The sequence below is a fragment of the Ictalurus punctatus genome, chromosome 8 (assembly GCF_001660625.3).
Source record: "Ictalurus punctatus breed USDA103 chromosome 8, Coco_2.0, whole genome shotgun sequence".
NCBI classification, from domain to species: domain Eukaryota; kingdom Metazoa; phylum Chordata; class Actinopteri; order Siluriformes; family Ictaluridae; genus Ictalurus; species Ictalurus punctatus.
Genome location: NC_030423.2, coordinates 8,958,147 through 8,980,732, shown reverse-complemented (window position 1 = coordinate 8,980,732; position 22,586 = coordinate 8,958,147). Strand labels below are relative to the sequence as shown.

At 38.4% G+C, this 22,586-nt stretch overlaps 1 protein-coding gene across 3 annotated transcripts; it reads left to right on the top strand.

The window, feature by feature from the left end:
- Positions 1-6,595: 6,595 nt before the first annotated feature.
- ap1ar (adaptor related protein complex 1 associated regulatory protein) lies at positions 6,596-20,935 on the top strand. Of its 3 annotated transcripts, XM_047157130.1 has the most exons (11): positions 6,596-6,680; positions 6,761-6,939; positions 7,435-7,483; positions 7,600-7,626; positions 7,721-7,746; positions 9,851-9,947; positions 10,329-10,427; positions 10,792-10,847; positions 12,570-12,640; positions 15,768-15,890; positions 19,299-20,935. In XM_047157130.1, exons 2-11 carry the CDS (start codon positions 6,869-6,871, stop codon positions 19,568-19,570), a joined length of 891 nt encoding a protein of 296 aa, XP_047013086.1. In that variant the 5' UTR covers positions 6,596-6,680; positions 6,761-6,868; the 3' UTR covers positions 19,571-20,935. The 3 variants fall into 3 exon arrangements, with proteins under 3 accessions (XP_047013086.1, XP_017330528.1, XP_047013085.1); XM_017475039.1 differs by having other exon boundaries at positions 6,617-6,939; positions 10,795-10,847; XM_047157129.1 differs by having other exon boundaries at positions 6,617-6,939.
- Positions 20,936-22,586: the final 1,651 nt, after the last annotated feature.

The window sequence follows — 22,586 nt, the reverse complement described above, 5'->3', positions numbered from 1 at the left end:
GTACAAGTGATAACAGGAAATGTGACATAATATGCTAAGCAAAATGGTATTTCAGGCATCAGTTATTTTGTTGTTAAATTCATCAACCCCATTTATTTCCTTACATAACACAATGTTTCCTTTTGCCTCTTCAATATTGCTGTTTATCTCAGTGCTATTTAGGTTCCAAATGGAGCAGCTGCACAGCCATAACTTTAAAACTCTCTTTGTATAGACTTCAGAAATATAGCAATATAAAGTGGATCAAATATGTAACTGTACTATTTAAATTAGGAAGAAATAAAAGCATAGTAAGAGGTGGGTTGAGCTTTTTTTTATCCTTAACCCCAATTATGAAGATTATATCTATATACAGTACGTCACCTGGCTTCTTGTGAGTGGTCAGCGTCCTAGACAATAGGTATGATCTAGTATCCGACAACCCTGCTATAGTAGACTTTGGCTCAAGATAAAAAGAGCAGGATGTTTCCGAAGAAAAGAATGTAAAAACCTTCCTGTTATCTATAGGTGTGTTCCATAAGACCCCCTATGCATGTCTCTGTTTTTGTTAATCTACTGTATGGAAATAATAACATCTCCAAATAATGGAAGTAAAAACAACTTAAAAGTACCCCCTAGACACCTTACTCTGCGCTAAACATCTAAAATTAGGTACAACTAATAAAGAGCAGCTCCAGAAGCCTAGCATCCTAACTTTCTACACAATCCCCAGAAATAAGGTTAAAAAGAAAAAAGAGAACAAGTCTCTCAATCCTATCTTCTAAAAGGACAGAGGAAGCAGGAAAAGCAGGGGTACTGACAAAGCGCAACTCGTTATATTTAATACAACTTAAGTTCTACTGGTTCTATGACAATTAGAACAGAAAGTAGTCCATAAAAATAAATTGACTACTACGTCAGGTTTCCATTAGATTTTGGAGCGTGGCTGTGGGAATTTCTGCCCATTCTGCTAGAAGAGCATTAGTGAGGTTGGGCACTGATATGGGGTGAGGAGGCCTGGTGCACTGCTGGCATTCATATTCATCCCAAAGGTGTTCAGTGGAGTTGAAGTCAGGGCTCTTTGCACACCATGTCTTTCTTGACCTCACTTTCTGTATAGATGAGGTTCAGGTTTGAGCTAGACCCCTTAATTCCAGTGAAGGGAAAGCTCAAAGCTACAGCATACAAAAATATTCTATATATTTGTGTGCTTTCAATGTATGGCAAAGGTTTTGGGAAGGCCAAATAAGGCTGTGATGGTCAGGTGTCCACATAATTTTTGCCCATATAGTGTAGCTCTAGTAAAGTAGGTCACCTCTGATTAATAATTGATGTACCATACAGGCAAATTTCCATGGAGACTCTGAAACCTCTAGACAGGAGTAGGACAATCATTAGTGCATTAGTACAGTACATGACTATGATTTAGGCAAATTGACATGAACACTGTGTGAAATGGAGTGAGGCAGTCAATCACTACATCCCAGTTGTATTGTGAATGACTACACCTTTACATGCCCTGAAATATTTCCACTTAAAGGTGTCAAGATAGGACTAATTATTAACGCATTTCTATTGATGTTCATGTTTGTATGCATGTTAGGGTAACAACTTCGTGTGAAAATTGATTAAACAAATAAGGTTATTGAGTGTATTGGGACCATGCCATACCACCCCATGGAAAAGCAATAGGGTTTGACCTGGTCTCTGATAAAAAAAAAAAAATATTCATTCTTCTGCCACTGCCAAATAGTGGTCTGTTATCCAAGGTAAGGACATGGCCTGTTAAGGGCAGCTTGAGCAAAGGTGATGAAAGATGTATAAGAGCTGGTGGAGCAGTATTTCTCAGTCAACCCTACTTGACCTGACCCATCCCACCTACCACCCAAAAAGCAATGATGGACAGAATTCCAAGCAGATTATTCAGCAATGAACCAACTTGCATGATCTCTGACCTTAAGAAAGTGATGCTGAAACTAGGTCCATCAAAAAGGAAATAGTGTAGCCCAGTAGTTGTTGTTCCAAAGAGGGATGAAATGCCCAGGTGGTGTGTTGACTTTTCAAAACTTAAGAGAGTTGTTTGGTACCTAGGTACCATGAGCTTGTGCAAAGAATACAGGTAAGTGCTTCCAATATAATCAGCCAAACAACTCATAATGTTCACAGCCTTCAGAGGACATGATCAGTTTATTGAAATTCCAATTGGACTCCACAAAGCTGTTGACATACATCTTGCAGGATGCAGTCTATACTTCTGCTTACATAGACAATGTATCAGTTTGTAGCCACTTGTGGAATGACCTTAAAAGGGTATTCCAGAGGATCCATGAGGTAAGATTAGTGTTTAAGGCCAAGTCACCTTGTTATGCCAGGGGTCTCTAACCTGGGCTATGTTTTATGAGGAGGGACCATAGAGCCACAAGTTGATTGTTAATGTAGTTAATGCAGAGGTCATGGAATGTGTGCTGCATCTTACAGTGATTTACATTTTACGTTGGTTAAAACTTTGATTTTCCCTTTATTGTGCAGATTGATGCCTCAGGGATATGACTTTGTGCTGTGCTACTACACTGTGAAGGGGAGGGTCGATAACTCACGCACTACTGTACATCAGTTGTAAGATGCTCCTTACTGTGATCAAGCATTCTACAGTTCAGAAGCAGGCTTTAACAATCAAGTGGGCATTCAACACAAAATATAGTAAACCCTTGTTAGTAAACCCTTCACATGAAAGACTCACAGTAATGGCCATATCCCCAGGCATTGCCTGTCACTCAAAACATTCCAGTTTCAGGTGAAAAACTGGACAGGGCTTCAGATTGTGATTACATGTTTCTAAACTCACCAACAAGAGTAGGGATAAGTGGAAGGGGTGGAGTTTGTGATGACAACAGGCACACTGCTGCCATAAGTAGTGCTCTGTTTTATTTTAGCATCCTGTTATTTTGTCATAGCTTACTTGTGTATTGTAATCTTAAAACTGTGAAAGAAATGTGCTGCTATGCCAGAGAGGTGCACATACCGTAACTGAGCATAAACTGGAGCATATTAAGTCATAACATTAGTACTGGCTACTGTATGTGATAATTAAATGAAATCACCAGTCAATACCAGTTTGCTTTTGTAATGCCAGTAAAGATCACAAAGGTTTCTAGATCCATTCATTGCCACATTCTTGTAAGAGATGATATATTAATACAAATTCTTGTATATCAGTGACAATATTGTGCATACCTCTATGTACATTAAACTGTATACTGCAGACTGCAGTACCTATGACAATGCACTATACTGTACATTATCCCATTTCTCAGTGTTCACTCAGAAGCAGAACTGGTGTGAGATTGGGAGCACAAAGGTCAGTCTGTCTACTCAGAGTTTTTCTCACTCTATCACCAATAGAGTGATAGAGTAGAGTAGAGTAACACTCTGTGTGGATGGCATCCCAACAGATATTGTTCCTCTTTTAAAGGACAGCCTTATTCACTGTGCCAAGAATGCTTAGTTTGCCCATTGTCTGCTCAGTGGTCTTTTTCTATCTCTCTCTCTTTTTTTTTTTTGGTGAAAATTTGTGGTTCCTGAGGATATGACTCAGTATCACTGCACACTGCACTTTACAAAGCTTCATCAGTCACTTTTATATTATGGAAAAAAACCCAATAGAAAAAACCCTCATAGAATGTGTAACCATGGTAATGGTTTTAATGGTTATAATGGGAATTGTAATGGTTTTAATAGAAACTGTAATGATCCTTGTGGGTCTCTATGGGTAATAATAATAATAATAGTAATAATAATAATATGTTTAATTTTATATAGCGCCTTTCCAGAGCTCAAGGACACTTTACAAGAGTAATACAATGATACATAAACAATGAACAATCATGGAGAAACACAAAGTGTGAAAAGCAATGAGCAATCAAACACAGAAGATGAAATACATAGTATTTTGGGTAATTTGTTGCCTTCTATTGGTGGCATATTTTGACTAGGACCAGTAATGGTATTGTAATAATTTAAATGGTTAGCTGATGGTTTGTAATGGTATTTGTAGTGGAAATCATTAGAATTTCTGTAATGTTTTCTATTATTTCTTTTTCCCAGCAGGTTTATGCCACTACAATAGTTTACAGTTTACAGAAATGTCCTGTATATTTATTGTATTGCACTTTGTGTATGTAACAAACTTTGAAGTTGGGCAAGGAGGAGGAAAGAACTGGCTGAACATAAAATTAATGTTTAAAAATAAACAAAACACAATAGGTGTGTTCGATTTCGGCTGGATGTAGCCGATCAGCGAGAGTTGCCGCTTGCAGTGGGGAGAGGAGATGAAAACGGAGCCGTCAAGTCGGACACATTCTGTTTCCCGTAGTGACGCTCATGCGGTGTTTGCTTTCTTTACTGCAGACGAAGTGGATTCGATGTAATATTTCTCAGATAAACAGACAGCTGAATTTTACATGTAGCAACCAAAAACACTTTTCACTGAATAGGTTAAGTTAATACAGTGCCTGTATGTACAAGAAGAAACTTCAACATACAGTGCATCCGGAAAGTATTCACAGCGCTTCACTTTTCCCACATTTTGTTATGTTACAGCCTTATTCCAAAATGGATTAAATTCATTACTTTCCTCAAAATTCTACAAACAATACCCCATAATGACAACGTGAAAGAAGTTTGTTTGAAAAAAAAAAAAAAAAAAAAAAAAAAAGCACATGTACATAAGTATTCACAGCCTTTGCCATGACACTCAAAATTGAGCTTAGGTGCATCCTATTTCCACTAGTCATCCTTGAGATGTTTCTCCAACTTAATTGGAGTCCACCTGTGGTAAATTCAGTTGATTGGATATGAATTGGAAAGGCACACACCTGTCTTATAAGGTCCCACAGTTAACAATGCATGTCAGAGAACAAACCAAGCCATGAAGCCTGTATTATTTAAAAACCAATAATGTGGGGTCTACATTTTTTAATCAGTTTTATTTTGATAAACATGACACAATATAATATTAACATGACACGATAAGGGCTTTTACTGTTATAAAACAAAACTTATTTGTAAGCCTTAGCGGAACAGAAAGTTTCAGAATAAACATGAAAAGCACGTCATTGTTGTCATTGGTGAGTCTGGCCAATCTTGAAATAGCTGTGTCGTCATCAGAGCTCGTGCAGCCGCCCTGGAGAAGCTGCGCTGGCTGACGGAGCCGGTGTCCTGACATTTCTTCCTACCTGTCAGATTGTCCTACCAGGGCTTACAGCACATGCGCAGGTCAACAGTGCGTCATTTTTGTCATGTTGAACAACACGCCCATAATATTTTACTACTTGCGCGAGGCCAGCTAGCAGTAATGAGAATGTTTATGGTCACATTCATACAAAGCCAGCCAGCACCAGTGATCATCTTTGTTAGCATTTTTCATAGAAACATTAGGCTAGATATGGGGCATGCATCAGTGATTAGTAAACCATTTCAAAATGATTTGATTGTTTGGTGTAAAATATATATTATTAAATGTTTTCATTATTTTCTTTCAATTTATGTTTATTGGTGCTTTTTTCTTATTTGCACTGTCAAATCATCCTACCATTGCGTAATAAGAATCTTCAGCAAAGTTACACTGAAATATTTTATATAGTCACAGGTGCGAAGCAGAAACCCGCAGTAGGATTTTTCGATGTGGTAGGATGGATCGAGAGATATAGATATAGCCCAATTTTACGCTACAGTAGGAAAATCTGACAAGGTAGGACAAATCGACAGAACACCGGCTGCACTCGCTATTGCGGTACTTTGATTCCATACGTCACAGTGACGTGGAGTCGGCGGCGTCTCAAGTCGGACAAAAATTCTAACCAGCATGCACTGCTTCCAGTCAGCCGTGGATCAGTCTGCGCAGAGCCGCATGAAGGCGAACACACCTAATGTAGTCCTGTGTACTGCTCTGTGTTGCATCATGGTCGTTAAGAAACAACATATTGTTCCAATGTATACAAGCTATATAGAGGAATTACAATAAAAACTCACTTGACTTGACATCTGCATACCTATCTTTACTTATTAAACAACACAAATTCCTGCACATAATATATGTCAATGTTATGCCAGTGTAAATCAGCAGTTCCAACAGCTATAATGCTTCTTTGTGTATTTCTTTGTCAATGGGATTTAATCAAAGACAGGATTTTAGAGAGGACTATGACTATTTTAGATTTTAGCTGTGTACCACCCATGTGAAATTAACAATACAGTTGCTAACCAGCCTGAGTTACCAAGCAAAACACGACTAGTAGTGGCTAACCCCTAGCTAAAAGCAAGCAAACAAACAGACAAAAAAACAGCAAAAAATAACTTTTCTGACAGCTAAAATCCTTTCAGACAGGGACTATACAGAGAGCAGTATAAAAACAACAAAAAAAGTCAATATAGAAAATAATAACATATGCCCTCTATGGATGTATTGATTATTGAATGGCGATGCGTCATTTTTTTTTTAACCCACTTCAGGGAATTGTATTGACATTTGTCTCCTCCTAGCGATGATTCACGGTGCGTATGATTTGAGCCAAACGGCTTTCCGTAGTTTAAACATTAATCACGTGTTATTGGCAGGAAGAGGAAACAATAGGTTAGCAGTCGCTGGAGTTTCTCTCCTGTGTCTGCAGCTGCTGTATGAAACAAGTTCTGGCAGCAGACTGGTGGAGTCATTTTTTTTATTATTTTTTTTTTTATTATTGATTTGTAGTCTGAAATGTGTTACAATGCGTTATTCTCTTAGCGCTGGTGATGTTTCCGGGCAGCTGATAGAGAGATCTGTGTGGGATGGAAAAGCAGGCTGATATCTGATCTGCTCCCAGTCTGTCTCTCTGTACTTTGACACAATGCCATGGGGAACTGCTGGACTCAGTGCACTGGGATATTCTGGAGAGAGGCGAACAGGATCCAGAGAGGAGGAGGGTGAGGGTGCTAGAAATGTTTATAGAAATGAATGTTAAAATATTGTTTAATCTTTGTGTATGTAAAGTCGAACGGTTTGACAGTGACAGTGTGATTACAGTAACGTGATCACGTGCACTGGTTAAGCCACAAGCTAAACTCTAACGTATGTTATGTTAAACTGAAATAAATAAATCAATAACCGCGTCTTTTCTTTCGAGAATAAACTTTTTCTCACAGAACATTAAGTATGCCTTTAGTTTGACAGACAGCTAAACGTCTTATACAGTAATAGGGCCACGCCCCGTAACCCATCCCTCCTTCTGCTAGTTAGCCAGGCAGCTATCTGCATTATTAACAGTAGCTATTAGCTACTCTTACACTACTGGCACTGACATTCACAACGAATAAAGTTAGTAAAACGTGTATTCACTGTAATAATGTTGTCCAGAAAAAAAAAAGAATTAATACTGCAATTTAATTATTTTTGTTGTTGTTTTTTCCCCATGTTCACAGGTCTAAATACTTCAGAAGTAGCACAACTGGAGAACATTATACAATAGAGGTATAGTCATCCAAATAAATAAATAATAAAACATATTTTTTGTAATTTAAAAATAAATAAATAATTTTTTTGGACATAGAATGACTTCATCTCTTTGTTTGTTTTTAATGTTGCAGTTTGAGAATCTTGTGGAGAGTGATGAGGTGAGTGCTGACTTCATTTCCCAGACACAAAGAAAGTCACACTCGGGAATACCATCTTTTATGTTTTCTCTAATAATATTGGTTCTTCTTGCAGGGTGAGAGTTCACAAAGTTGTGCCAGGTATGGTGTTTTGTTCTGCTTTTCTCACACAGCTTACATAAATAAAACAATGAGTTTAGTGTGTGTGTTTGTGTGTGTTTGTGTGTGTGTGTGTAGCTTTTAGTGTTGTTGTGAAGTACTGTAGGTTTTGTTGCTGATAGAACAGCAGTAATTCCAGCAATGTGAAGTTTATCCAGAGGCATGGCACAGCGTCTGCGAGTGCTGCCTGGAGAAATTATTTAATTATATGAATAAATAGCTGTTATACCAGTAAGAAGGTTTTCTTTTTGGATGAACATAGATTTTTTGGCAAAATAATTTCCTCAATTTTCCTCAAAATTATCCTTGCTGGCATGGGCGTAACCATGCATTGTTTGCGGGGGTCGTGTCCCCCCCAATGTTGAGGAAATACCAATCTGCCCCCCCCCCCCCCCCCCCCCCAATATACAGTACAAAATATTTTTTGTATGTCCCCCTTTAATGAACCCTGCCAACGGATCTGTCTTTGCTTCATCTATTCTGTTTATTTATGTCTATTCCTTTTTAATGTATTTCCGTTTGTTAAGGAAAATAAGTGTGTGCCCCCCCGCATTGTACACTTGGTTGCTCCCATACTCAACGCAAGTTCGTTGATATATTTTAGCAGCTCAGTCTGTAAGATATGGAGACAGCAGCCAAGCGTAGAGAAGTGTAGCAGAACATACAAGCTTTTTTTTCAGACAGTAAGTAACTAGATACCTAAATAGTAGGTAAGCTTAACTTAGTACAGAAGGCATCATACCATGTCTTGGTTTGTTCTTAAGAACGTCAAGTAACTTTTGATATTTGCACACCCACGAAGTAGGCTAGGCTAACGTCAGTTCCAGTTTTTGACTATTAATGTTACATTCACTTGCATATCCTCCCGCAGAGTTCATTGTGAACCCTCACGTTGTGACAGACTGTTATATATGTGAGTGAAAGTGAGGAAAGTTGCACAGTATTTTGTTCATTTACACTATATTTGGGCTAAGGACAACTAAGTGGACCCCCCCCAATGTCCATACCATGGTTACGCCCTTGCTTGTTAGTCTTAATTGTGTTAATATTTGTCAAACAAGCAAGGACAATTGTAGACAAATTAAGGAAAATTGGGCAAGATAGTGTCACAATAGCTATGCTTTCTTATTTGGCATTACCCCAAATCTGAATGAGTACAGTATTTATATGTGCATATGCATGGTGCCACTTGATTGACTGCCGAGTGACTCCAGGATGTTTTCTTGCCTTAAATTCAGTGTTCCTGGGATAGGCTCCGGAACCACTAGGACACTGACCAGGATAAATTGGGAAGAATAAATGAGTGAAAAATAAAATTTTAAACATCTGCAGATATTATCACTTAATGGAAATGTTATATCAAAGGACTGTCACAGAAATTGTGTGTGATATTCCAGATATTGGGGGGTGTTTATGGAACAATATGGATCAACCAATCCATCCAGGGAGACCTGGAGCCTATTCCAGGGAACTTAGGGTTAGGGTACTAGGCAGGAGACAATCGCACACACATTCACACACTACGGACAATTTTGAAATGCCAGTCAGCCTACAGAATCCGTCCTCAGACTGGGGGAGGAAACCAGAGTACCCAGAGGAAACCCCCGATGTACATGGAGAACATGCAAACTCCATGCACACAGGGTGGAGGCAGGATTAGAACCCCCAACCCTGCATGTGCAAGGCAAACATGCTAACTGTTAAGCCACTTTGCCCCCTAACGTGGTTTCAGGGACCACTTTTAAACAAGTCATGAAGCTGTAAAGATAGAGAGCAAGGCATTTGGGATTAGGTTCAGAATAGGAGCCACCTGAGTAGCAGCTGAAGTATAGATATCATCATTTTGAATGTCTTGAAATCTCCTTTGGGTTTTACAAGACACGACAATAAGCTGAGTTCTGCAGTAGTGTACACATTAGATTAACTACTGTTCTACCCCAACCATTCCATTAAGATTTGAGCAAGCGAAAATGAAGATGAATGGACAATACAGTCAAAGCTCTTCTGGCATATGCAATTTTGAGAGGTATAAACTGTGGAATCTCAGGAGGGTTGTGAAGTCTGACCTTTATTGTATTTGGCTCAGGCCCATCAGTGAGGAGGAGATTGGCCATCTGAAGGAACTGCGCTATGCTGCTATTGCCGATACGCAGACACTGATCGATGAGAAGCTGAATGCTGAGGTATGGCCCATTACCACTGTGCCTCACCTTGTCTTTCCAGCTGTTAAGCTAATAATAAAAAAAAAAAAATCATAAAGACACACAAGCATCATATAGTCCCAATAGCTAATTACATTAGTTTCTTTTGCTGTCTGTGATGATCCCAATTTAATGAAAATATTTTTAAATCTTTAAATTCATCAAAATTAGCAGGCAGTTTTTAGTATGGGGTTAGAGTCTTGTATTTAAGCTTACTTTTATTAGCCTACATTTAAGTTTTTCTTTATTTCCATGGTTTGCAGTTTGTGTTGCTTTTTTAGTGCTTTTCATTCCAGCTACTCATTATCTTAATTTGTTCGGTTTCGTTACTGTCCCCCTTTTTGTTGTGTTATTTCTGCCCAGTTAGTGGCACAAGAGGAGAAGTTAAGGCTAGAAGAGGAGGCTATAGTCGCAGCTCAACGCGAGGCTGCGAGGCTCGCAAAGGAGCGAAAGCTAAAGGAGGTGAGGCGTCCACACTGAGCACGCCCAGCCCTTCTCCTATCCTCCTGCCATACTCCTGTCCTTCATCCTGCTGCTGATATATTTAGAAAAAAAATTAATTAGTACTATAAGCAAAACAGCATTTTCCCTACCCCCTCCTTAACATCTGTTCTTTATGTTGCTCGTATCCTTATTTGCACTCATTTTTTATATTATTTCCCCTGCCCCCCAATTTATGCAGATTTTAGTCTGCAGGACAAACAAAATGGAAAAAGATGATGTGATTAAATGTAATTTGGCTTTTTGTGTGAGATTTGAGAGACTTTATGATCAGCCATCTGTCTAAGTAGGCTGTCGTTACTAAAGTCGTGTGTGTTTTTGGAAGCAGCAGCTTGCACAGAAGAAAACTGAGAAAGAGGGCAGCAGCTCACATCGCAAACAGTGAGTATGACTCGCGCTTGGATACCAACTTATTATATAATATCCTGTAATATAGGGAGTACAGGATTTCATGTACATAAAAGTATTGCATGTTTAAGTGTTAAAAAGAGAATAAATGAAAATAAATAGTATGAGCAGAAAAAAAGCTGTGAGAATGCATGTTTATAAAAGTATGGTCTATTTTATTATGGTTGGTCAGGGGTATGATGAAATGCATGTCTAGACATCAGCTTAAAGCACTCAGGATATACACAGCACTAAAAAAAATAGTCATATGCAGCCAGCTTGTGTAAGACTTAATGTCTTGCACAAGATTTATGTATAGACACAGTACTGTGGATATGTCTTATGGCATATTTTTTATTTTTTATTTATTTATTTTTTTTTTAATACAAACTTTGTTATAGATTTTTTATTTCATGACTTCTACATTATCGAGTCAGTACAAAAACATTTTTGATTCCCGAGCATTAGTTTTCCAGCACAAAATGAAATGTTACAGAAAAATGTTGGTATGTCATTGAAGAAAGCAGCATATTATGTAAGAGACCACTTTTAAGACAAAAAACACAATGAAGGCTGATGGGTTTTGCTGCAAAAATAAGAAGCAAGGCATCTTTGCTCTGCAGCATTTCTTTGCATGTGCCTAAGACTTTTTCACAGTACTGTATGTGTGTGTATTATTATTATTATTATTATTATTATTATTATTATTATTATTATTATTATAAATGAGGAAAGGTGGAGTTTGGATTTGAAAATAGAGAATCCTCGAGTTACGATTCTTAAGAAGAGAGAAGGTGAAAATACACAAGAAAGACGGCGCCCTTCCTACACCAAGCTTGGGAGAGTTTGCCAAATAACCCACAGACACGCAAAGTTCAAATGGCATGATCTCTCATTTATTAAAAGAAAGGCAAAGTATACATCAGGCTTGGCACACAACAGAGTCAATGGGTTAGGCTAGGCTAGGCAGAAGGGAATATTTGCATGAAACGGGAAGGTTTGTAAATTCGGGGAGACGAAGGAATGCGCAAATGGTGAGGGGCTAGAAAAAGGTAGCAACGCAGGAACCAGGAAACAGAAACCGAGAGAGTGAGGGGTGGTGGGGTATTCACAGAGAGGGGAGAGTGTTCACAGTAAACTTATCAGGTGGACTTAAGTGAGGAGACAGGTGTCTAGCTGGATCAAAATTTGCTCAGAATCAACAAACAGTAAAATGATTCAGCTAAAGCTAGTGGCATCTCATTACGTGCGTTTGATGTCATTTGCCATCGACTGGGAAACAGCTTATAATTCAGGTTAGTTAAACACAGTTAGTGTACCATTTGAGTTGATACTACCCTTCTAAAATTCATACACTAGATGCTAGCTTGCATAGTGTAAGTGCATAGTGTATAGTATGTCATTTTGGACACAACTTGACTTCCTCAATTATTAATTTACCAGAAGTGAAGTATGTGAAGCTTTTAACCAAATTGGAAGCTTTTTCAAACATGTTCTAATCAACAAATCTTTACACATAATGAAACTTGAGACTCAAAGAGGAGTGTGACAGGAATGTACCGTAACACACTCACACTCTCTCTCTCTCTCTCTCTCTCTCTCTCTCTCTCTCTCTCTCTCTCTCTCTCTCTCTGTGTGTGTGTGTGTCTGTGTGTGTGTCTGTGTGTGTGTCTGTGTGTGTGTCTGTGTGTGTGTCTGTGTGTGTGTCTTTAACAGGCCATCAGGTGGAGAGTTTGAAGCGTACCTGCAGAGTGTGAAGGCTCAGTCAGAGGCATTCCGCAGTAGTCGTGAGTACTCGAATCTCTCCTCACTGATATCACACATGTCTTCTGTGAGTAACTGGACAGTAAGGATGGGCGACATCTTATCGTTTAATCGTTTTATCAATATACTGGTAGAAATTATCCCCACAATAAGAATTAGTCTTCCTGCGATAGTAACGATAAAGCCGAGTTGAAGATGTATTTCTGTGTGCGATGGTCAGCGTCCGAGTACGGTGGAAGACAGAAGTGAAGCTGAGGAGGAGTTTATCGCTAAACGAGGAGCTACCTCTACAATCTGGAACTGGTTTGGTTACAGAAAATCAGTTTTATTTTTAGATCAATGTTTGTGTTTCTGAGGTTCTCAAGATAACAGCGATCACTTGTAGCCAAAGACAGTGATGCATGGTTCGTTATCGCAATAAATACCAGAAAATATTGTGTGATAGTTTTAATTCCTTATCGCCCATCCTTACTGAACAGTGTCTATTTGTTTTTTACTGTAAAAGTGAATTGGACACACCCACCCCTCCCCCAATATTAATCACTTATTCCCATGATATTAATCAGACGTTGTTTAGTGCGAGCAGTGTCACAATCAGGTATGCAAAGAAGCCTGTCATAGCTACAGTTGCAAATTATGCATGGAAAAGTTTGCTATATTACTTGTGGCCAATCTGCCATGCCAACTTGTGAGACCCAGTTTGCACCCCTACCTCCACTGCTTATTCACCCTCATAGTTCCAATCAATGACTGTATATTGTATATGAGTGGACATCATGGCGCCATTCACTTCCATTGTGCGTTTTTGGGGTTGAAATGCCTCTTGACCTGCCCATACACCTGCAAAATTACTTAAAGTGCAACGTAAAATGGTGTATTGGGTAAGTCAAAGTGATAAGTACAGCGTTAATTAATAAGTTAAATGTTTAATTGTAATCACATAATCTTTGCAAAAATACTGAGTTTACCATTTGTCAGAAAAAGATGTTAGAGCTCTTAGTCATGATTGACTGAGCTGCTATTTGCTAGCTAGCTGACATTATCAATCATTTTAATCAAAGTAATGTAAGAAAAGTAAGGTTACAACTGAAAATATACTGGTAAATAGCCAGCAACATTTACACTCAACACAACGTATTTTTTAAGGAAAAAGAAAAATCACTGCTATCCAAGATTTTTATCAAAAAGTGGAACTTTCATATTTTCTAGATTCATTACACTTAAAGTGAAATATTTCAAGCCTTTTTTTTTGTTTTAATCTCGATGATTACGGCTTACAGCTCATGGAAATAAAATATCCAGTATCTCGAAGAATTTATAATACAGAAATGTCGACCTGAGAAGAGCTCTAATCGGATAATTAACTCAAAACACCTGCAAAGTTTTCCTGAGACTTTAATCTCTCATTCTGGTTCAGTACACACAATCACAATCATGGGGAAGATGAAAGTAAAATTTACATTTCATTTGGAAATCAAGGTCCCAGAGTCTAGAGGAAGTGTGGAGAGGCACAGAATCCAAGTTGCTTGAAGTCCAGTGTGAAGTTTCCACAGTCAGTGATGATTTGGGATGCCATGTCATCTGCTGGTGTTGGTCCACTGTGTTTTCTCGTCAAGAGTCAATGCAGCATCTATCAGGAGATTTTAGAGCACTTCATGCTTCCATCTGCTGATGAGCTTTATGAAGATGCTGATTTCCTTTTCCAGCAGGACTTGGCACCTGCCCACAGTGCCAAAACTACTATTAACTGGTTTGCTGACCATGTATTACTGTGCTCGATTGGCCAGCCGACTCGCCTGAACTGAATCCCATAGAGAATCTATGAGAGACACCAGACCCAACAATACAGACGAGCTGAAGGATGCTATCAAAGCAACCTGGGCTTCCATAACACCTCAGCAGTGCCACAGACTGATTGCCTCCATGCCACGCCGCATTCATGCAGTAATTCATGCAAAAGCAGCCCTGACCATGTATTGAGTGCATAAATTAACATACTTTTCAGAAGTTCGACATTTCTGTATTATAAATTCTTTGTTCCCCTATTTTGAGATACTGTAAGCCGTAATCATCAAGATTAAACCTAAAAAGGCTTGAAATATTTCACTTTATGTGTAATGGATCTAGAATATATGAAAATTACACTTTTTTTAAATTAAATTACAGGGAAAAAAACTTTATGAAACTTATTTTTTTAGATGCATCTGTACACTCTGCCCATTCTCTCAGTGCAGTTTGTTAAAAATGAGAGACTGGCTAAAGTTAATGTTAATATTTTGAGTGTTCATTGTCATACAGTCAATAAATTATTATGAAATGTGTCATTGACAGCTTTGGATATCACCTCCTTAACCACACCCTTTAATTTGTCACCAAATAACTCGTATACTGTGTTTATCTTAAGGAAAAATATTGGGGGAGATATTATGGTCAACTGAACAGCATGACAGAACATGCAGGTGTAACTTAAAACAGAAGTTTGCCCAGGGTCCCATTCACTAACATGGGAATGAGTGGAGTTAAAACTTATATTGCAGCCAGCCACTAGAGGGCCTCAGAAACATTTTGACTCTGTTACAAAGTCCCCTAGTATATATATATAAAAAGCAAAAATGTTGTATAGCTTTTTTTTGTGTGTGTCTGTAAATTTGATTTTTCAGTGTAAAGTGGATAATGTGACATTGCTTGAGATATATTTAATTGAAAATAGACGTAACTGCCTCTGAATAAAGCAGAAGGTAGTTTAAAAACTCTGATTACAGAGACACAATATATTTTTAAAATGTTGTCTTATATTCCCCCTGAGAAAATGTAAATAATTGTTCTTTTAACGAAAGAATATAGATTATACAAAATGCTTAACGTTATCTATAATACAAACAAAGAGAATGTCACACAATCAGCTACTCTCTACAGGTGATTGTAAAAAATGAGTATTTAAATAAGTTACATTACATATATTTGATCTTCATTAAGGTAGTTATTATCTATTAAACCTGTAATTCTTGGTGGATATCGTCCTCTTAGTATCTCAAAAAGCTGCATAATTCACTATCCCACCTAGCTGTGGCATGTTTCATCATTAATCATTTTATTTCATTTCTCGTATGATGAGAAACACTAATATCCAGGTACTGTTTGTATATCCAGGACTCTCCTCTGAGACAAATCTAGTGACTCCTAACACAGAGAGCAGCTGGGACTTCACCTGCAGAACTCGCTCCACTAATGATGATGCCACCTCGCTTGACCTTGAGTGGGAGGATGAGGAGGGTGAGGAAGCGCTTATCTATTACAGACACACAAAAAAGACATGATCATTGCATAAGTATTATCATTGTTAACTGTTGCTAACTATGTATATGCTAACTCAACATACTGGTATGTGCAGGAGAGGATTGTTTAGGAGAATTGTTTTAAATCTGTTTGTACCTGAGAATTCTAACATGACTGACATTAAATTGTCACTTATAGGGCTTTAAACACAGCAGGTAACTACTGAAATTGGATACATCCATCCATACGTACAGTCACCTTACTGATCGCTTAAAGAAAATGAACTTGTTACAGTAGCCAAATAGCACAGTGCACAAATGAACAAAAATATAAAAACAAATACAAAAGGTTAATAATAAACAAGTATGTTTAATATGCATACTATAATTACATGAATTTGCATATTATAAATACATGGAATATATTCACACACTGGCTACTTTAATAGGAGTACCTTTAGGAATACCTGTACACATGCTCATTCATGTAAATATCCACTCAGTCAGGTGGCAGCAGCGCAATGCGTAAAATCAAAATAAATTTTTGAGCAGCAGGAGATCGACAGTGACGAGGTCAAGAGCTCCAACTAATGTTCACATCAAACATGAGAATCAGGGGAAAATGTTGCACTATTCTGTGTTAACGCTATAGACTTGTGTTTGTATAGACTTTGTGTTTGAAAATCCCAGGTGATCAACAGTTTCTGAACTAATCAAACCAGCCCCTCTGGCACCAACGGCACAAAAAAAAAAAAAAACATGGAGTCTGTGGAAATGCCTTGGTGATGCCAGCGATCAGAGAATGGCCAGGCTGGTTTGAGTTGACATGAGGGCTACAGTAACTCAAATAACCATTCTTTACAACCACAGTGTGCAGAAAAGTAAATCAGAATACACATGTTAAACATTAAACATCAGTTTCCACTTAGCCAAGAACAGGAATTTGAGGCTACAATGGGCACTTCACTGTTGAAGATTGGAAAAAGACCAGGCAATTTTTTATTTTTTTTAATTATTATTATATTTTTTCCCCTCAGTGGTAAAACTGAGAGCTGAAATGTCTCTAGTTGCCATGCAAAGTCTTGCCAGCCATGAATGTGAGGAGCAACTATGTTGTACATTTCTGGTGGACATATATTTGAAAACTAGGCACTGTGTACGGAGGCATCTATTATCTATTAGCTTGTGAAATCCAACATTCTCAACAAAAAAGAATGACTGGTGATTCAAGGCAATGAATTCAATTATTTTGTAGTTATACTTTATGGTTTGGCACTGTTGTTTGTGATTTTGTTTTTCATCTTTTCAAAAACTGGCTATAGATGGCATCAGCATCTTTCTATTTTTCCTTCTGTTGTTTTGCTGTATTCCACAACCTGTAGTGGAGAAGTCCTTGGCTGTCTTCGTACTTGCATGAACAGCCATTATGAAACGCTTGTCCATCATCAAAAGCTTCCACATGGCTGACATTTTGCTGCTGCTCAAACTGTTCGAACATGTTTGCTCTGACTATCAGGAGAACAAATGAAACAGACAGTTTTTATTCACTTTCTAATGTTATTAGCATAAAAATGATTTGTAAAATGTTATGATGTGACTCTGTTGTAGGACTGTTTAATCGTTTTTTCTGAGCCTTTGTTCTCTAGTTATATAAAAGTGAAGACAATTATCGTACATCCACTTAACTGGGCTGTAAGAAATGGGACAGGAATTTTAAGTCTGAAGGCTTCGTCTGCACTAAGAGTGGATCTTGATCGCTCAATTTTGGGCCAAATTGCGCTTGTAAATGAACATTGTACCAGTAGATTACTAATACCACACCTCCTGTTGCTACGACCATGTCAGTGCAAGCATTTCATTTCAGGTCACAAAAATAGCAATGAAGAATGCTACTAAGATGCATTCATATCCAAGTCCTGACTCGCTTGGGGATAAGTTGTACACTCTGACATAAGGAGGAAAGAATTTCCATAGCACTTCTTGTTATACCTTGATCAGCCATTTGCTGAACAAGTTCTTACTTTTGTTGCCAGGAAGGGAATAGGATGGGAAAAGGCCTCTGTAATTATAAATAAAAATGCATGCCAAATTGACTAATTTTAAAACTGTATCTGCATATTTTTCATGGGTTGCATTGAGTAATGGCATGAATGAGTGGGGTATACACCAATCAGCCATAGCATTAAAAGCACCTGCCTAACATTGTGTAGGTCCCCCTAGTGCTGCCAAAACAGCTCTGACCCACAGAGACAAAGGCTCCACAAGACCTCTGAAAGTGTGCTGTGGTATCTGTCACCAAGACTGATAAGTCCTAGAAGTTGCGAGGTGGGGCCTCCATGAATCAGACTTGTTTGTCAAGCACATCCTACAGATGCTCGGTCCGATTGAGATCTGGGGAATTTGGAGGCCAAGTCAACACCTTGAACTCATTGTCATGTTCCTCAAAGTATTCCTGAATAATATTTTTTGTATTGTGGCAGGGTGCATTATCCTGCTTAAAGAGGCCACTGCCATTAGAGAATACTGTTGCAATGAAGGGGTGTATTTGGTCTGCAATCATTTAGATAGGTGGTATGTGTCAAAGTAAAATCCACATGAATGCCAGGACCCAATGTTTTCCAGCAGGACATTGCCCAGAGCATCACACTTCCTCCACCAGCTTGCCTTCTACCCATAGTCCATCCTGGTGCCATCTCTTCTCCAAGTAAATGACACACACACACCCAGCCGCCCACATGATGTAAAAGAAAGCATGCTTCATCAGACCAGGCCACCACCTTTCATTGCTCCATGGTCCCTTTCTCATGCTCATGTGCCCGTTGGCACTTTTGGCAGTGGGCAGGGGGCAGCCTGGGCACTCTGACCTGTCTGCAGCTATTCATCCCCATATACAACAAGCTGCGAGGCACTGCGTTCTGACACCTTTTTATCATAGCCAGCAATAACTTTTTCAGCAGCGCTACTGTAGCGCTTCTGTGGGATCAGAACAGACAGGCTAGTCTTTGATCCTCACAAGCATCATTGAGTCTTGGGCATCCATGACCTTGTTGCTGGTTCACTGGTTGTCCATTATTGGACATATTATTTGGTAGGTGCTAACCACTGTATACCAGGACCACTTCAGATTTTTGCCCATTTTTCCTGATTCCAACATGTCAACTTCAAGAATTGATTGTTCACTTGTTGCCTAATATATCCCACCTCCTGACAGGTGCCATGGTAACGAGATAATCAGTGTTGTTATTCATGTCACTTGTCATTGGTTTTAATTTTATGACTGATCTGTGTAGGTGTTCCTATTAAAGGGACTGGTGCATGTACATAGTAGCACATAAGAATAAGTACAGTACAAGATGACTAATTTTTAAGAGGCAAGTTATTTTAATGAATATCCAATCACTTGTAGGTATGAATCGGACAGGTGCAACATGGGAGCGTTCTAAGACAGAGGAGGACATCCTACGAGCTGCACTCCGTCCTGCCGGTAAACAGTTGGGCAGTGGGCCAACCTCTGCTTCAGAGGACTCCAACGCTCTTGAGTGGGAGAATGACTTTGTCAGTGCACATGCTGAAGACAGTAGTGAGCAGTGTGATGATGATGAATTCGAGGGATTTGTTAATCCAGTACTGGACACTCCATCTGAGGCAGAGCCTAATGCTGACCAGCAGGACAGATAATCCCAGATAATCACTTGACTAGCTCCACTCTATGTACATTTTCAATTTAGCCTTATTTAAGATAGATTTGAATCAAGTGCAATTTTTAAAATTCTGGGCTGTTGCAGAAAAGTTTTGAGGTTATCATTTAGTCATAACAATCCACTCAACATTTTCTTTTCTTTTTCGTCTTTTTTTGGCTTCATCTTTACAGAACGAGATCATGACCACAGTGGTATACTAGGCCTACCTCATTAGAATCAAAGAGGGGTACATAAATGCTAAATGTTGTATTTTTTTGTAGCGTACTTAAGAAAAGTGGTGCTTGATATCCCAGTCATCCACTCAGCACCAAGCTGTCTTTTACACATTTCAGCAACGTGGAACCTGTAGGCTGAAGTGCATAGAAATGCATTTAGGGGGAAAGTTCTTCCTGTGTCCATTATCTCCGTTCATCAACCCTCATGTTGATCTACAAATCTTGTATGGCTAAAAATACTTCTATTTGCAACTTCTAAAAATGCCTCATGAACACCCTGCCTGTGAAAATGTAATGCATACACAAGTGCTTTTAAAGTGTGAAATATACACAGGCAACACCTTGAATTGTCTTTATACCAAATTATGACTGAAAAATACATGTTTTGGTCCTATTAGTAGTTCCATGCCCTATCCTACAAATGATTTAAATAAAATGTTCTATTTTAAAATATATTTACAAGTCAAAATGCACTATCTTTTATCACTTGATAACAATTGATGACAAACAACTGCCATTTCAGATATCTCTACCAAAACTATCTACACATGTAAGGTGAAATGTGTAATGCAATCCTATTGGGCCTTTATAGCGACTCAAATTAATCAAATGTATTAAGTGTGTTAAGAAAGGTGTCTGTTGTTTGGCTCACTCTTATGAATACACAATACCCTTTTCATGTTTAAAAATGAACATTTATTTAACAAAAAATTTTTTTAAACAATGTTGTGCCTAATTGTGACACTGTAGCTTACCACACAGGACCCACCCTTGGGTTACTGGTGGATTTTGAGCTTTACTTGTTTGGTTGGGGTTTTTTTAATGAAAGGTTTGGTATGACTGTAACTAAGCCTTTACCATAGTTGATTTTTTAAATAGTCATTGCCACTGGTTTGTGTAAATAGAATGCATTCAAATCTTTTTGTAGCATTCCAAACATTAACTCTTAAATGTGAAGAACTTATGGAATTGCACATTTTTGTTCATCTACATAAGGGTTGTTGTGAATAAAGGAGCACATTTTATATCCATCTTCAAATCTCACTGATTGTGAAATCGTAAACTCAATATACCTGTAGTTTGCGGAAATTCTATCCTCTGCTAATAAAAATGAACCGGATCAGAAACTGTTGAGTGATTTATTCTCCATCATATTGCAGCTGCAAATAAATTATTTTCACTTGTCTTACCCAGTACCTTGCTATGTGGGATTCCAGGAGAGTGCAATACATACAGTAACAGATGCATAATAGATAACAGTTAATGCATGTCAGATAATGGGTTTTAAAGTGATTCAAATAATGATATGAATAAAAGGCACACTATTCATTTCCTCCAGAATTTGGCAATCACAGAAATTAATACAAAATAAAGGACACTGCAATGTTCGCGGGAGGTTGCAATTTTTCAAAATTACTGCAGATTTGGGTTTGGATTCATGTGCTTCGAACACGAGTACAGCTAAAAGGTCTCATCACTGTGAAAGACTGTGCAAAACAATTCCGTGCAATTGCAATTTCACCAATTCAAGTAGTTTTTTGAAGAAGAAAAAAGCACCGAATTTGCTTCACAAATTTTGAAAAAAGCCACAGAAGATCAAGCATTTTTGTCCGCATCGATCACAAAAAAACTCCACGAAGTCCTGTACGGACTGACTATTTTATGTATTTGTATTATTATTTTCCCAGAAAGGGTTGGATGGCATCTGGTTGAGACTTGACCTGTGCATTGAGACTAAGATTCTGCAAGACGCAACTTAAAAGACACACAAGCAGGAGGTTTTTTAAAAAAATGTATGTAGGTGATGTGACCAAGCAGTCAGGTATAAAGCTTGTGGGACGAACAAAGGCCACCATCATTAACATGAACATGTGGTGGTTTTCAGTAACTGCTTGAGCAGGATCGCAGTGGTTTAAATTAAGCTATAAGTTCTTTATTATTTTTGAAATACCACAGGCAGGTACAAAATGGTTCCCTGGTGGACTAGTGGTTAGCATGCAGTTCTCTCATTGCTGCGGCCTGCGTTCGATTTCAGGTCTGGGAACCGACCCCAGCCACTGGAGGACTGCATGAGGGCTGGTGCACTCTCAGTGCCAGTCCCAATCCTGGAAAATGGAGAGGGTTGTGTCAGGAAAGGCATCCAGCATAAAACCTGTGCCAGAATCAATATTTGGACCAGTGATCTGCTGTGGTGACCATGAAAAAGGAGCAGCTGAAAGAGGGGGACAGGCAGATAGAAAATAATAATAATTGCAAAAATAATGCTATTGAAAAAAAAAATTAAATAAATCCCCAGTTGAGACCAATTCTGCATTTGAGCTGAGGTTGAACTGTCAGAGCCAGAATTCACAGACATTTCTACTTCTGTAGAGACATAGGTTTCATAGAAAAGCGGTCTTGACCATGCACACTTTTGTTTTAAGTCTGGATACAGATACAGATGTGGATGTTTGGAGAAATAAACTGATACACATATCGATAGTGCCATTGTATTACACTCCTAATACACACATATCGGGTTCACTGACCAGCTTGTTTTGGGAAGTGGGACAATAGCCTGGATTAAACTCAGGATCAAACCCTGGAGCTGTGAGACAGCAATGCTACCTGCTGTGTCACCAAGATGTCCTGAATTCAGTTTAAAATATTTCAAATGTAATCAACTTGATTTACATTATTTTGGAAATGCAATAAATAGACATGCATTTAGAGAAGGCCAAACAGCAGATGGCAGTGTTGTAGCAGGAATAAATGTGATAAACATGTACATCGCTGGTT

Coding starts and splice junctions, on each gene's coding strand:
- ap1ar (XM_047157130.1), top strand. CDS start 6,869: ATGGGGAACTGCTGGACTCAGTGCACTGGGATATTCTGGAGAGAGGCG. Junction 7,747..9,850: donor AGTTCACAAAGTTGTGCCAG/GTATGGTGTTTT, acceptor TATTTGGCTCAG/GCCCATCAGTGAGGAGGAGA. Junction 10,848..12,569: donor AGCAGCTCACATCGCAAACA/GTGAGTATGACT, acceptor TGTCTTTAACAG/GCCATCAGGTGGAGAGTTTG.